The 16,996-nt window shown below is 38.1% G+C and overlaps 1 protein-coding gene across 1 annotated transcript in view; it reads left to right on the plus strand.

Annotated features, from left to right (window-relative positions):
* Cplane1 (ciliogenesis and planar polarity effector complex subunit 1) overlaps positions 1-16,154 on the plus strand; it is a 139,786-nt gene extending 123,632 nt beyond the window's left edge. The window contains exons 53-54 of the mRNA XM_077800139.1: positions 15,138-15,310; positions 15,731-16,154. Of these exons, the coding sequence (XP_077656265.1) occupies positions 15,138-15,310; positions 15,731-15,898 (341 nt within the window). The 3' untranslated portion in view covers positions 15,899-16,154. The remainder of the gene's footprint in view (positions 1-15,137; positions 15,311-15,730) is intronic.
* The last annotated feature ends 842 nt before the right edge of the window (positions 16,155-16,996 follow it).

The following is a 16,996-nucleotide window of genomic DNA, read 5'->3' on the forward strand; positions in this document are numbered from 1 at the left end:
CTGGCCTGATTTCCGCTATTGGGTTTCTTCACCTTAGAAAGCTTTTACTGACACATATAGACCAAAAGTGAAGGAACAGAAGAAGACACTCTATGCAAATGGTAACAAAAGAGAGAAAGGGTAACTATATGTAGATCAAATTACATTTCTCTTTAAGTCAGAAACTATCACAAAAAACGAAGGTCATTACTTAACGATAAAGGACTCATCAAGAAGACATAACAGTTATAAATATATATGCATATAACATTGGAGAACCCAGATACATTAAGTCAATACTAATGCATATCAGCAGAAATTGATAGCACTTTAGATAAAATGGACCAAATACATACAGAACCTTCCATTCAACAGCAGCAGAATACACATTCTTCTCTAGTGTACATGGAACATTCTCCAAGATACATGGACTATATTGTAGGCCACAAAACAAGTCTTGACAAATTAAAATCAAGAGTTTCATTTTTGTTTTGTTTTGTTTTTTAGTGGGGGAAGTGCTGGGATTTGAACCCGGGGCTTTGTACATGCTGAGCAATTGCTCTTCCATTGAGACATCCTCAACTCATATAGCATGTTTTGTTTTATTTTTTTAAATACACGACAGCGGAATGCATTACAATTCTTATTACACATATAGAGTAAAATTTTGCATATCTTTGTATATAAAGTATGTTCACGCCAATTTATATTTTTATACATGTACTTTTTTTTGCATTACAGTTCTTATTACACATGTATACCATAATTTTTCATGTCTCTATTTGTATGTAAAGTAGGTTGACACACAATTCATGTCTTCATACATGTACTTTGGATAATGATGTCCATCACATTCCACCATCCTTGATAATCCCCTACCCTCTCCCTTTCCCTCTCACTCCTCTTCCCTAACTAGAATTCATCTAATCCTCTCATGCTCCCCCTCCCTACCCCACTATGAGTCAGCCTCCTCATATGGAGAAAACATTCGGCATTTGTTTTTTGGGGATTGGCTAACTTCACTTAGCATTATCTTCTCCAACACCATCCATTTACCTGAAAATGCCATGATTTTATTCTCTTTTATTGCTGAGTAAAATTCCATTGTGTATATATGCCACATTATTTTTACCCATTCATCCACTGAAGGGCATCTAGGTTGGCTCCAAGGTTTAGCTATTGTGAATTGTGCTGCAATAAATTTTGATGTGGCTGTGTCCCTGTAGTATGCTGTTTTAAAGTCCTTTGGGTATACACCAAGGAGAGAGATAGCTGGGTCAAATGGTGGTGGTTCCATTCCCAGATTTCCAAGGAATCTCCATACTGCTTTCCATATTGGCTGCACCAATTTGCAGTCCCACCCCACATCCTCACCAACAGTTGTTGTTGTTTGTCTTCATAATAGCTGCCATTCCGACTGGAGTGAGATGATATCTTTGAGTAGTTTTGATTTGCATTTCTCTGATTGCTAGAGATGATGAGCATTTTTTCATATATTTGTTGATTGATTGTATATCATCTTCTGAGAAGTATCGGTTCAAGTCCTTGGCCCATTTGTTGATTGGGTTATTTGGTTTATTTTTGGTGCTTAGCTTTTTGAGTTCTTTATATACCCTAGTGATTAGTGCTCTATGTGATGTGTGAGGGATAAAAATTTGCTCCCAAGATGTAGGCTCTGTATTCATCTCACAGATGGTTTCTTTTGCTGAGAGAAAACTTTTTAGTTTGATTTCATCCCACTTATTGATTCTTGATTTTAATTCTTGCGCTATAGGAGTCTTATTAAGGAAGTTGGGGCATAATCCTACATGATGAAGATTAGGGCCTACTTTTTCTTCTATTAGATGCAGATTTCTAGGTCCTTGATCCATTTTGAGTTAAGTTTTGTGCATGGTGAGAGATAGGAATTTAATTTCATTTTGTTACATATGGATTTTCAGTTTTCCCAACACCATTTGTTGAAGAGGCTATCTTTTCTCCAGTTCATGTTTTTGGCACCTTTGTCTAATATAAGATAATTGTAGTTTTGTGGGTTAGTCTCTGTGTCCTCTATTCTGTACCATTGGTCTACCAGCCTGTTTTGGTGCCAATACCATGCTGTTTTTGTTACTATTGCTCTGTAGTATAATTTAAGGTCTGGTGTAATGATGCCACCTGCTTCACTCTTCCTGCTAAGGATTGCTTTAGCTATTCTGGGTCTCTTATTTTTCCAGATGAATTTCATGATTGCTTTTTTTTTTATTTCTATGAGGAATATCATTGGAATTTTGATTGGAATTGCATTAAATTTATATAGTGCTTTTGGAGGTATGGTAATTTTGATAATATTAATTCTGCCTATCCAAGAGCAAGGTAGATCTTTCCATCTTCTAAGGTCTTCTTTGATTTCTCTCTTTAGGGTTCTGTAGTTTTCATCGTATAGATCTTTTACCTCTTTCGTTAAGTTTATTCCCAAGTGGCTTTTTTTTTTTTTTTTTTTTTTTTTGCGGTTATTGTGAATGGGTAGTTTTCCTCATTTCCTTCTCAGAGGATTTGTCTTTACCACACTAGAATGAAATTAGATATCAAAAATAGGAAGAATTTTGGAAAATTCACAAATATGTAGAAATTAAAATGCTCCTGAATAACTATGGATCAAAGAAGAAAATAAAAGAAAAATTAATAGTATCTTCAAAAGAAAATGGAAACACAACATACTAAAATCTATAGGATGCAGCAAAAGCAGTTCTAATGGAAAATTTTATTGCAATAAATGCCTACATTAAAAAATATGAAAGATCCCAATTAATTAACCTAACATTACACCTCAAGGAGTGAGAAAAAGAGAAACAAACTCAAGTTTAGCAGAACGAAGGAAATAATAAATATCAGAATAGAAATAGAGAATAAAAAAACAACATTGGAAATTAATAAAACTAAGCTGGTTTTTGAAAAAATAGAGTTGATAGACTTTTAGCTGGACTAAGAAAAGACTCAAATATGTAAGGTAAGGAACAAAACTGGAAACGTGACACCTCAAATAAAAAGGATCATGAAAGACTAGTGAACAATTTTACAGCAATAAATTTGATAACAGAGGAAAGTGGATAAATTTCTAGAAAAATGCAACCTATCAAAGTTGAGTCAGGGCCAGGCACAGTGGTGCGCACACCTGTAATCCCAGCAGCTCTGGAGTCTGATACAGGAGGATCAAAGTTTCAAAGTCAGCCTCAGTAAAAGCCAGATGCTAAACAACTCAGTGAGACCCTGTCTCTAAATAAAATACAAAATAGGGCTGGGGATGTGGCTTAGCTGTCAAGTGCTCGTTGAGTTCAATCCCTGGTACAAAAAAACAAAAATTGAGTCAGGGAGAAATAAATAGGAAGCCTGAAATAACCATTAACAAGCCAAAAGATAGAAGTAGTAATTTGAAACCTTCTAACACAGAAAAATCTAGAACTAGATGGCATTACAGTTGAATTCTGTCAAACTTTCAAAGAAGAATTAATATTAATACATAATAAACTCTTCCAAGAATAGATCTAGAGAAAATACTTCCTGACACATTTGTGAAGCCAGCATCACCTTGATGCCTAAGCCAGACAAAGGAAGTACAAGGGAACTACAGGCCAATATCACTCATAAACATTCATGCAACATTTGTCAATAAAATATTAGCAAATAAAATTCAACAATACACCAAAAAAATTATACATCTCTATCAAGATGGATTTATCCCTGCATGCAAGGCTATTTTAGCATACACAGATCAAGTAGTGTGATATAGTGTGATATATCATATTAACAGATTGAAAGATGTGATCATATCAGCTGACACAGGAAAAACATTTGAAAAATTCAACATCTTTTTTTGATAAAAACTTGTTTACATTCTAGGAATACAAGAAAACATCCTCAATTTAATGAAGGCTATTATAAAAATCCCTCATAGTTAGATTAGCATGATTGATTTGTGGAGAAACTGAAAGCTTTTCCTCTAAGATCTGGTAAAAGTAAGAACATGCTTTCAACTCTTCTATTTAAGACAACTCTTGCTAGTAATAAGGCATCCAAATCAGAAAGGAAGAAGTATACATAATTCCATATGTAGAAAACCTCTAAGACTCCACTAAATAAAAACTTGGGTCTAACAAATGAACTGAGTAGTTTTAGGATATAAAATCAGCATACAGAAATTCATTGCATCCCTATATACAAACAATGACTAGCCAAAAAATGAATCAAGGAAACAGTTTCAGGGGCTGAGGATATAGCTCAGTGGTAGTGCCTGCCATGCATGAATGAGGCCCTAGGTTGGATCCCCAGGACCACAAATAAAATAAAAGTTTGCTTTCGATAGCATTAAAAAAACTCTTAAAGAATTAATCTAACCAAGGAGATGAAAGACCTGTACACTGAAAACTATTAAATACCGATGAAAGAAATTATAAAAGATACAAAAAAAAGTCTAGATATTTCAGGCTTATAGATTAAACAATGTTGTAAAAATGTCCATAGTACCTAACACAAGATGTAGATTCAATACAGTCCCTATCAAAAGCAATATCTAGATTCAATGCAAATCCCTATCAGAAATGAAAATACAATTGTGAAATTGGTATGGAACTACAAAAAAATCTCAAAGTAGCCAAAGCAATTCTGGGCAAAAACCAAAATGGGAAGCCTCACATTCCTGATTTAAAAATAGAATACACTATGGGCTGAATGTGTAGCTTGGGTACAGAACACTTGCTGCGCATGTATGAAGGCCTGGGTTCAATCCTCAGCACCACAAAATAAATAAAATTATATTAGAAAACTATAGTAATCAAAACAGAATGGTAGCGACATAAAAACAGACACACAGACCAGTGAAACAGAAGAGAAAATTCATAAATACATCCAAACATATAAGGCAAACTAATTTTCAACAAGGGAACCAGAGAGATACAATGTGGAAAGGATGGTCTCTTCGGGAAATAATACTTGGAAAACAAGATTTCCACACTCAAAAGAAATCGGACCCTATGTTAGTCCTTTCTTTCTACCACTGTGAAAATATTTGAGATACTCAACTTATAAGAAGGAAAATTTTATTTTGGCTTACAGTTCAGAGATTTCAGTTCACAGTTGTTTGTCCCCGTTGCTTTGGGCCTATTCTGAGGCAGTCATTCATGGCCGAAGCACCTGGGGTGGGGGGAAGCTGTATGCCTCATGGAAGCTAGGAGTGAAAGAGAAGAAGGGACCAGGTCCCCATTTCTCCATGATGCTTCCAATGACCGGACTTCCTTGCTTTCTCCTTTTAGGCCCCATCACCTAAGACTCCACTGCCTCCTACTGGCCACAGGGTCAGGAGCCAGCCTACAGTAGGTGGGCCTTCTGGGGACAGTAAAGACTCAAACTATGTCCTTCCATCCCTGGCCCCAGAGGCTCATGTCCATCTCACAATGCAAAATGCACGCACTTTATCTTGCTAGAGTCCCCAAATTCTGAATAGCTCCAGCATTTTTCAGAAGTCTAAGTCCAAGCCACATGTGGTGGGTGGTACATACCTGTGATTCCAGCACTTGGGTGGCTGAGGTGGGGGGATTTTTGAGCTCAGGAGTTTGACACAAGCCTGGCTAACACAGCAGGACCCTTTCTCAAAAAAAAAAAAAAAAAAAAAAAAAAAAAAAAAAAAAAAAAAAAAAAAACCTAAGTTAAAATGCATTTTAAAAGTCCAAATCCATAGTTTTGTGAGATTTTAAGGCAAGCTGAGCTGAGAAATCCCATAAAAATAAAAAGCAGAAGAAGGAAAAAAGAAAAAAAAAGTAAATGTAGTATATATACACAATGGAGCTTTATTTAGCCATAAGGAAGGATGAAATTGTGTCATTTGCAGGAGGATTGATGAAACTTGAAGACATTATGTTCAATAGAAAGTCAGAGGTCATGTTTTCTTTCATATGTGAAAGAGGAAAAAGTAAAAAAGATGATAGTGGGATCTCATGAAAATCAAAGGTAGATCCGTATAAGAAAGGGGAAATTCTGGGGAATGATGTTAGCCAAATAATAATGTTATATCATGTGCAGGTATGAACATATAATAACAAAGCTCATCATTATTTTTAATTGTATTGCACCAATAAAAATATGTAAAAAGTTTAAAAAAATAAAAAGCAAGTTATATATTTCCAAAATACAATGGCATGGGGTAAACATTTCCTTTCTTTTTTTGTTGTTGTTCATTTTTTTTCTTTTTTTTATTTATATATAACAGTGAAATGCATTACAATTCTTATTACATATATAGAGCACAATTTTTCATATCTCTGGTTGTATACATGGTATATTCACACCAGTTCATGTTTTCATACATGTACTCTGGATAATAATGATCATCACATTCCACCATCATTAATTACCCCATGTCCCCTCCTTTCCCCTCCTACCCTTCTGCCCTATCTAGAGTTTGTCTATTTCTCCCATGATCCCTCTCCCTATCCCACTATGAATTGTCCTCCTTATATCAAAGAAAATATTCAGCATTTGGCTTTTTGGGATTGGCTAACTTCACTTAGCATTATCTTCTCCAACTCCATCCATTTGCCTGCAAATGCCATGATTTTATTCTCTTTTATTGCTGAGTAATATTCCATTGTGTATATATGCCAGTTTTTAAAAAAAAAAATCCATTCATCTATCGAAGGGCATCTAGGTTGGTTCCACAATTTAGCTATTGTGAATTGTGCTGTATAAACATTAATGAGGCTGTGTCCCTGTAGTATGCCTAGAAGACCCTAAAAATTCCACCAAAAAACTTCTAGAATTAATAAATGAATTCAGCAAAGTAGCAGGATTTAAAACCAACACCCATAAATCAAAAGCATTTCTGTATATCAGTGACAAATCCTCAGAAAAGGAAATGAGGAAAACTACCCCATTTTCAATAGCCTCAAAAAAAGAAAAAAAAAAAAAAAACCTTGGGAATCAACTTAATGAAAGAGGTGAAAGATCTATATGATGAAAATTACAGAACTCTAAAGAAAGAAGTCAAAGAAGACCTTAGAAGATAGAAAGATCTACCTTGCTCTTGGATAGGCAGAATTAATATTATGACCATACTTCCAAAAGCACTATACAGATTTGATGCAATTCCGATCAAAATTCCAGTGACATTCCTCATGTGAGTAGAAAAAGGAATCATGAAATTCATCTGGAAAAATAAGAGACCCAGAATAGCTAAAGCAATTCTTAGCAGGAAGAGTGAAGCAGGTGGCATCGCTATACCAGATCTTAAACTATACTACAGAGCGATAGTAACAAAAACAGCATGGTATTGGCACCAAAACAGGCTGGTAGACCAATGGTACAGAATAGAAGACACAGAGTCTAACCCACAAAACTACAATTATATTAGACAAGGTGCCAAAAACATGCACTGGAGAAAAAATAGCGTCTTCAACAAATGGTGCTGGGAAAAATGGAAATTCATATGCAACAAAATGAAATTAAACCCCTATCTCTCACCCTGCACAAAACTCAACTCAAAAATGGATCAAGGACTTAAGAATACAATCAGAGACCCTACTTCTAATAGAAGAAAAAGTAGGCCCTAATCTTCATTATGAGGGATTATGCCCCAACTTCCTTAATAAGACTCCTTTCGCACAAGAATTAAAATCAAGAATCAATAAATGGGGGCTGGGGATGTGGCTCAAGCGGTAGCGCACTCGCCTGGCATGCGTGCGGCCCGGGTTCGATCCTCAGCACCACATACCAACAAAGATGTTGTGTCCGCCGAGAACTAAAAAATAAATAGTAAAAATTCTCTCTCTCTCCTTTCTCACTCTCTCTAAAAAAAAAAAAAAAAAAAAAAAAAAAAAAGAATCAATAAATGGAATGAAATCAAACTAAAAAGTTTCTTCTCAGCAAAAGAAACAATCTGTGAGGTGAATACAGAGCCTGCATCCTGGGAGCAGAGTTTTACCCCTCACACATCAGATAGAGCACTAATCACTAGGTTATATAAAGAACTCAAAAAAGCTAAGCACCAAAAAACCAAATAACCCAGTCAACAAATGGGCCAAGGACCTGAACAGACACTTCTCAGAAGATGATATAAAATCAATCAACAAACACATGAAAAAATTTTGTTCATCATCACTAGCAATTAGAGACATACAAATCAAAATCACTCCAGTCAGAATGGCAGCTATTATGAAGACAAACAACAGGGGCTGGGGATGTGGCTCAAGTGGTAGAGCGCTCGCCTGGCGGTTCGATCCTCAGCACCACATGCCAACAAGGATGTTGTGTCCGCCGAGAACTAGGAAATGGATGTTAAAAATTCTCTCTCTCTCTCTCTCTCTCTCTTTCTCTCCTCTCTCACTCTCTCTTTAAAAAAAAAAAAAAGACAAACAACAGTAAGTATTGGCGAGGATGTAGGGAAAAAGGCATACTCATACACTGCTGGTGGGACTGCAAATTGGTGCAACCAATTTGGAAAGCAGTATAGAGATTCCTTGGAAAATAGGGAATGGAACCACCATTCGACCCAGCTATCCCTCTCCTTGGTCTATATTCAAAGGACTTAAAAACAGCACACTCAGGAACATTTCCATTCTTGATGAGAGAATAGTAAAATAATAAGGAAGACTCAGAGCAAAGCAAAACAAACCCATCAGGGCAAACATTAAATCTTAAAGCTCCATGTCTGGCATACAGGGCACACAATGGCATGAAGTAAGTTGCAAATGCGTATCGCTGGTTGCAGCCCACTGTCTCGGACTTGCTATGCTCCCTGCCTGCATCTTCCCTTGCAAGGCATTTTATGTTTCTGGCAACACAACTTCCTGGGGTCCCATTGCAGCTCTGGTTTCACAGTAACAGCTTCATTATTCATCAGTCTGTCAGAGACTACTTGCAGGGACTCAACCTGCCACATGCTGTCTGTCCTCAATTTTGAGACAAGGTCTCACTAAGTTGTCAAGTTGACCTCAAACTTGCAATCCTCCTGCCTCAACCTCCCAGTTAACTGGGCATTCTGGCACTGCATTGGCTTTGAAGTGAGTTTAGTTTTACACTATTGAGCCTGTGATATTATGATATGCAGTGTGATGTGTGGGGTCTGATGGGGGAGGTCCTGCCAATTCCTGAGGAGCCCACAAAGCATTTTCCTGTTATCTTGGTGCAAAATGCTCTTGGTTCTTTTTAGGTGTGCTAATCTCCATGCCCTCCTGGGCTGCAACTGTAAACATGTTGCTTTTCTCACCAAGCTGCAAGTTTTTCATCTCTTTGTTGTTTGCTTCCAGTTCTCACTATCAATCTGGCTAAAAGTAGCCATCAAAACCCAAGCTGCTGCCTAAAGGATTTGCTACCTTGAAAATTCCTCAGCCATCAGCCTCCTTAAGTTCACCCTCACATCAGATCTTAGGGTGGGGACAAAAGGAATTGAAATTCTTTATGATGTAACATTGGTGGCACCCAGTCCAGTTTCCAAGAGTCCTCATACCCATCTGAAACCTTGTGAGTCTAAACTTTACTGTCCACTTTCCTCTCGGCATTCTAGACCCACCAGAACCACCCATTAAGCTCTGCTTACAGCATTCTAGGCATTCTCTGACCTCCTCCTGCAAACTTTTCCAGACTCTTCCCATGAACCAATTCTGAACCACATCATCAGTTATAGTCCAGTGGTGGCCCTACTTTTCAGTACCAATATTCCATGTTAGCTTTTTGTCATTGTGACAAAATATGCATAAAAAAGGGGCTGTTTTTGGCTCATGGATTCAGAAGTCTCCATCCACCTTTGCTTGGTCCCACTGCCTCTGTGTGGGGGAGTGTACTCTGTCACAGTGGGAGCTTATGGCAGAGGAAGCTGCGTACCTTAGGACGGGGCCAGGATCACAGTGCCACCTTGCAGAGATGCCCTCAAATTAACTTCCTCCCACTAGGCTGCACTTCCTAAGGTTCTGACACCTCCCTCTTGTATCATGAGGTGAGGACTAGGCCTTCAGCACCAGTCCTGGGGGACATTCAAGATCCAAACTATAGCACACCCTTCTCTTACACCATCCATAAAAACTGACTCAAAGTGGATCAAAGACTTAAGTAAAAAACCTAAAATCATAAATTCATAGAAGAAAATGGAAAAGTTGACATTGGCCTTGAATATTACACCAAAAAACCTCCACACAGCAAAGAAACCGTCAACAAAGTGAAAAGGCAACCTACAGTTTTGGGGGAAAATATTTGCAAACAAACCATATATCAGGGAATTAATATCCAAGATTTATAAAGAACTCACACAACTCAATAGTAAGGAAACATATAATCAGATTTTTTTTTAAACAGTACTTGAGATTGAACCCAGCTTCTCTTGCATGCTAGGCAAATGCTCTACCACTAAGCCATATCTTCAGGCCCTGAAAACATAATCTGAAGAAATGGGCAAAGGACTTGATTATACATTTCTCCAAAGATGATATAAAAATGGCCAACAGGAACACGAAAAGGTGCTCAATCATCGAGGAAATGCAAATCAAAACACTATGAGCCGGGTGCAGTGGTACACATCTGTAATTCCAGCAATTTGGGAGACTGAGGCAGGAGGATCCCAAATTTGAGGCCAATCGGGGCAACTTAGCAAGACCCTGTCACAAAATTAAGAAATAAAAATTTAAAATGTTGGAGATGTAGCTCAGTGATAGAGCACCCCTGGGTTCAATCATAGTATAACAAAAGAATATACATATGAATATTTTAAAATATTTATAAGCATGTGAAACTGATACTTTTAATAGTTTTTTTTAAAAAACAGAGGCGCTATATTTATTTGGTACATAGTCCTTTTTTGAGGGTGTTTCTGCTTTGTCTTAGGGTAATTTTGAACCCAGTGATGTTTAAAGTAGACAAGGTCTTCCTTTTCTATCATTCTCTCAATGGCAAACATATCAGGGGACTTCAAACTGGATCAAAGTTAGGAGTTTTTAGAATAAGTATTATTTACTCCAAGTGTTTGGAGCCCTTGTATGCTGTAGGTAGAAATGTAGGTTGGTGTAATCATTATGGAATCAATATAGAATTTTCTAAAGAAATTGAAAATAGAGCTGCCCAATGACCAAGTATTAAATCAGTACCCCGTAAAGATTTTACACTCCCAACATTCATTGCAGCATTATGCATAATAGCCAAGATCCGGAAACAACCTAGGTGTTCATCAAGAAATGAATGCATCTACTCTTATCTAAGGTAGATAAAGTTCAAGACCCTCAATGAATGCATGAAGTTGTAGATAGAACCAAATCTTATACATGCTCTTTTTTTCATATACATACATACATATGATAAAGTTTAATGCCTTTTCCATCTTAATCAGGTGCTTCTCATTTACTGTGACTATACACTTTGCAGTTTGTGGTGTGACAGCTAAACCAGCAAATTTTTCTTTTTCCTTTCTCACAATTTCATAGAAGATTCATTCTTACTCTATATATTAGCAACATCAGCATATGGGGTTTTTAAAATTCCCTTTTTATGTCAAGAACTTGACCTTTTCACTTAAAGGAAGCACTTGACTATTTTAATAATCCAAATTGCCATCATCATCATTGTTGCACTTTAGGATCATTATTAAGTAAAATGAAGAGCTTCTTGAACACAAGCACTACAATACTATGACAGGCAATCTGACAAGAAGATTGCTGAGTGACTATTGGGTGGTTAGCATATACAGCATGGATACAGTGGACAAAGGGATGATTCATGTCCCAAGCAGGGTGGAACAAGACTACACAAGATTTCATCATGCTATGAAGAAGAGTACACAGTTTAAAACTTGTGTACTAGAATTTTTCATTTAATATTTTAAGACCATAGTTGACTGAGGGTAGCTGAAACTATAGAACAAAAAACTGCAGATAAGGAGGGATTACTATATATACACAGGATGGAATATTATCAGCCTTAAAAGAAGAAGAGATCCTGCCATTTTCCACATGGATGGACCTGGAGGACATGCTAAGTGAAATAGGCCAGACACAGAAAGAAAATCATTGCATGTTCTCACATGTGGACTCTAAAAGAAAAGGGAAGGTGTCAAACATATATAGACATAGTCGTTTCTGAGGAGGGGTAGGAAATGCGACAGTGTAGGTCAGTGTAGGGTACAAAATACCAGCTATGTAGGATGAACAAGTCCAAAGACCCAGTATACAAAATGAGGACTGTAGTTAATAGTAGTACATTTCATTCACGATTTTTGCTAAATGAATAGATTGTAGTCATTCTTGCCATAAGGGTCAGGGGGAAGAACTGGTGAGTATGTGACAAGATGGATATGTTAATTTGTTCCACCACAGTAACCATCTTACATACACACACATATATACACACATATGTGTGTATATGTACACACACATATATGTATAGACCTCCATATAGACGTTTGTGTATATACATGTGTTACATACTTTAAATATACACAATACAATTTGTTGTAAAAATAAATAAAGCTTTTACTATTCACACTGGGGGCAGGAATGCCCTCCGTTTGAAAGTTCACATCCTCAGTTTCACAGAATTTTTCTCATATTGTATTTTCATCTCAAGATTTGATATCCCGAATAAATCCTAGAGAAACTCATTATGATCTGAAGAGAAGGAAATTACAGAGCCATCCATGGGTAATGCAAGGTGAGAGAATGCCAGTGTTAGTCTCTCAAGGTCTATAGAGACTCCGCAGGTAAAAGTTTATCCTAAATGTAGGGATATTAGCCTTAATTTTAAAATGTTAATCTTAATTTCAGCAGACTCGGCAGTGTTTTAACTTTTGTTATTCTTTCTAGATGGCAATAATTATTTAACAAAACAAGAGTAGAGGTCTAGATACCAAATCAGTTGTAGCGGAGACGGGGTGGAGTGGGTGTTCATGGCCTTCGCTGATCTGGCCATATCCTGAGTACCTGAAGGAACAGCCTCGGCACCCTACCTCCACTTGTTGGTTTCTTCAGTCTGTCTCTCTTTTTCTTTTAAACTGCAGTGTTTGTTCACATATGCATTCCCATTGTCTGCTCCTAGATTTTTTTCTTTCATTGAGTTTTTCAATATTTATTCCTTAGTGATATTTATTGAAACACTTAACTTGGAACTTTCAGTGGCATCCCAAAATAGACTTTAGCAAAAAAAAAAAAAAAAAAAAAGCCAAACTGTTTTCAACTAGATCACAAGCTCTCACACTGGAAGTTAAAGTGGCAATCACAGGTGCTGCCAAGTGATTTAACTTAGTTTCTCTTTCAGGCTCAGGGGACTAGTTCAAAGAAAACCGCTAGGTCTTTTTGAATTGCCACCTACCTACTCCCTTCCTTCGCCACCCCAGGAAGAGACTTTTGGAAAGTTGCTGCCTTAGGGACCAAAATAAGTAGACCATTCATTTCTCACAGATATGAAAATTATCACTAAAGGCCTCTCTCCGTAGTGTACTGCTCACACTAAGGAACAGAAAGTTAATGCATTAACTCAGGTCTGGGGTAGGTCATCTTCCACATCTTAGGCAAGTGATATGGAGATAATAACACTTGTCATGAAGAACATTAATTCAGCAACCATCCATGAGCTCCTACCACATGACGTCATTTTAGTCATGAAGTGCACCTTGACACAGAAGGGAGAGTGGGGCTGATATTAGCTGGAGTTGGTAAAGATCTCTTTGAGATAGTGATGTTGAACTACAGATCTTGCATGATGATAAGGAGATAAATCTTGTAAAGATAAAGCAAAACAATTACAAAGAGAACAGCAAGTTCAGTGCCACCAAACAGAAACAAAGTTGGCATGACAGAGAAGATCTGTGTGGAAAAATGGCCAGAGGTATGGTTGGGGGGAGAGGTGAAATACTACAGGCTAAAACAAGGAGTTTTAGATTCATGAGGCTCCACTGGAGGAAATTAAGCATGTAGGTGACATTTTCTGTTTTAGAACCTGCAGGAGAAGAAAATCAGAAGTAAACAAGGAACGAAAGGTTGTATAGACTAGGGTTAAAATAAAGAAAATGGGGGAAATTCACTAGATTCAGGATATATTTTGAACATAGACTAGATTAAGATGTACTGAATGGAATAGGTGTGGTATTTAAGAAAGGATGAGGGATGATGGGACTTTAACCTGAGCATTAACTGGGATGGAATTTTGGAGGTAAAAATTAATTTTTGTTTGGACATATTAAGATTCAGATGTTTATTGCCCATCTGAGTGAAGATGTCGAGAAAGCAGTTTTAAACTCTGTGAGGCTGGAGGTTTAGGTTTGAGAATTTTCAGCGTGTAGGTGATATTTAAAGCCAGGGAACTTGGAGGAGATCAGCTGGGCAGAGTGTAGATGTTAAGAGGAACCGAAGACCAAGCCCGTGGCTCTCTGGTAAGGGACTAAATGTTCGTAGAGTGCTTAGCCCACACTAAATGACAGATTGTGTGCTGTCATTGTTTCTGGGCTTACTTCTTGGAGGTATATTGGCTTCAAGCACATATAGAGCCATAAAAGGCCATGTGGGCCCAAAATTCATCATTCCCTTACCTCGTTTTCCTCCCTTCAGGGAGCCACATGGCTGCCTGTGGGCGGCTTGGGTTTATTTCCACGTCTCGGATGTTTCTTCGGGAGGCCACCTTGGTGAGGGGTAGAATGTGCTGTCAAGACAAGCTCCTCTAGAGCCTGATGTCCGAGGGGTTTGCTAAGCTGCTCCCAGGCACTGAGATGAAAGTTTCCACAAATATGGATATATGTGGTAATGAGGAAGAGAATAATGTGTTGCCACCATGCTCACCCTAGGGCTTGTGCCCAAACGCAGACTATGCACAGACAGCTAGAGCACATGCAAGTGGGAAGCTGCTCCCAGGGTCCACAGAGGCCAGCAAAGCCTGGCTCTGGGTTCTGAATTCTGAGTTCTTCCCAGTTCTACCTGTGATCTCCTCCCTAGAAGTTCTTGTCGTAAAGATTACCATTACACTTCAAATCAAAAGAGGTGGCCCATCACACACACTGACAGGACAGGAATCGTTGGAACTATACAGTGAACCCACTCCAGATCATGTGATTCAAATGTTAGGTAAAATCTATCTGTCTTGGCTTTGACAGTAAAATCACAATAAAATAACAATCGAATTGATGAATCAGTTCCAACATATGTTTTGTCCTTCTCCCTCCAAAGGCTCTCCTTCTCCATGTCTGCAGCATACAAAAAAACATAGATGTGCTGGGCTTGCACCTCAGACAACGCAGGTGCATATAGAATACGAGAGAGAGGAGATCATGACGAGTCCCTGGACGTTACCTCCTGAAATCCACCGAATTCTTCATGAGACTCCTGGTTCCCTTTTGCAGGTGAGCACCATTCTAGTGTTGGGTTTGTCTGATAGTCGCTGTGTTTGTTACTGTTATTACTATTGTTTGTTTTTTGTGAGATGTGGAGATACTGAGTGATTGTTTAAGTCAGTTTGAGATAATCGTTCAAGGCATCCACCCTTGTGGGTTAGTATTCCAGCATTTCTCTTTCAGAATTCTCCTAGTGTTTATATTTTCTTTTTCATTACAAAACAGCAAACATGAGAACAAATAAATGTACCATAGGCATTAAAATCCATTCTGCTCACTGTTCAGATCTTGTGCCAGGGTAAGTGTCAGATGACGTCCAGCTCACTGTCAGTCTGGGTGTGCTGGGCAACTACAGCCTTGACACCCTTCAGCTCTTTGATGGATGGGACAACTCTGCTACCACAACTGTCTTCCCTCTCAATTCTACAGGACTTGTCACAGGAAGAGCCTGAGCCTCATTTTGGGGTGGCTGGCATGCACAGCATGTCTGAGAGCACTGGCAGCATCCTCAGCAATCTTGACTGGAATGCCATTGAAGATATGGTGGCCAGTGTGGAGGAAAAGAGCCCATCCGTCCGCTGGGCCATGGGCCTGTAAAGTCTGGACATCATTCTGTTTCCAGGCACCAGCAAGCAACTCATTAAAGTGCTTCTGAAAGATTTGGGGGTTTAGGAGAGGAACAATGAAGAAAGCAAACTGAATTTACCACCTACAGCCATATTATCTCCTGGATTAGTCATTTCAAGAGGGAAAATAAACATTTCTCAATAATTTTGTCTTCATAAGGGCTTTTTATAATAGATGTGCTAAGTCTTTGCATTTGGCTTATGTTTAGGCATCATTTAAAAACACATAAGTACCCTTTCAAGCCATGTTTGCATAATAAACTACTTTCAGTAAAAATATATCATGCCTCTTCCTTTACTACATTCTGTGTTCTGAGAAATAACTTTCTGTGGTGAACTTAATAGGAAAAATTCTTTCATTGAGAAGAAAATCACTACTCTTGCCTGAAAAACTCAGTAATGAACACTATTATAGAACTTATCCTTGCCAGGCATCGTGGCACATGCCTATAACTCCAGCTACTCAAGAGGCTGAGTCAGGAGGATCACAATTTCAAGGGCAGCCTGTGCCTTAGTAAGACTGTGTCTCAAAATTAAAAATAAAGGGGCTGGGGCTGGGGCTCAGCGGTAGCACACTTCCTGGCATGTGCGAGGCACTGGGCTTGATTCTCAACACCATATATAAATAAGTAAAAGAAAGGTCTGTCAACAACTAAAAAAATATTTTTAAAAAGTTAAAAAGGGGGCTGGGGATGTGGCTCAAGCAGTAGCGCGCTCGCCTGGCATGCGTGCGGCTCGGGTTCGATCCTCAGCACCACATACAAACAAAGATGTTGTGTCCGCCGAGAACTAAAAAATAAATATTAAAAAAATTCTCTGTCTCTCTCCCCTCTCTCACTCTCTCTAAAAAAAAAAAAAAAAAAAAAAAGTTAAAAAGGGCTGGGATATTAGCTCTGTGATAAAGTGCCCCTAAGTTCAACCTCTAGTATCAGTAAACAAAAACAAAACCCCAAATAAAACATATCCTTAAATTACTTGTATAATGTTTGGCCACTTCACATGGATCTTGAACTTGTAAATAAGCCAGGTTTCATGTAGTACTAGAGACCTGTCTTCTGCCCTATAACCT

The sequence above is a fragment of the Urocitellus parryii genome, chromosome 1, assembly GCF_045843805.1.
Source record: "Urocitellus parryii isolate mUroPar1 chromosome 1, mUroPar1.hap1, whole genome shotgun sequence".
Taxonomy (NCBI): Eukaryota; Metazoa; Chordata; class Mammalia; order Rodentia; family Sciuridae; genus Urocitellus; species Urocitellus parryii.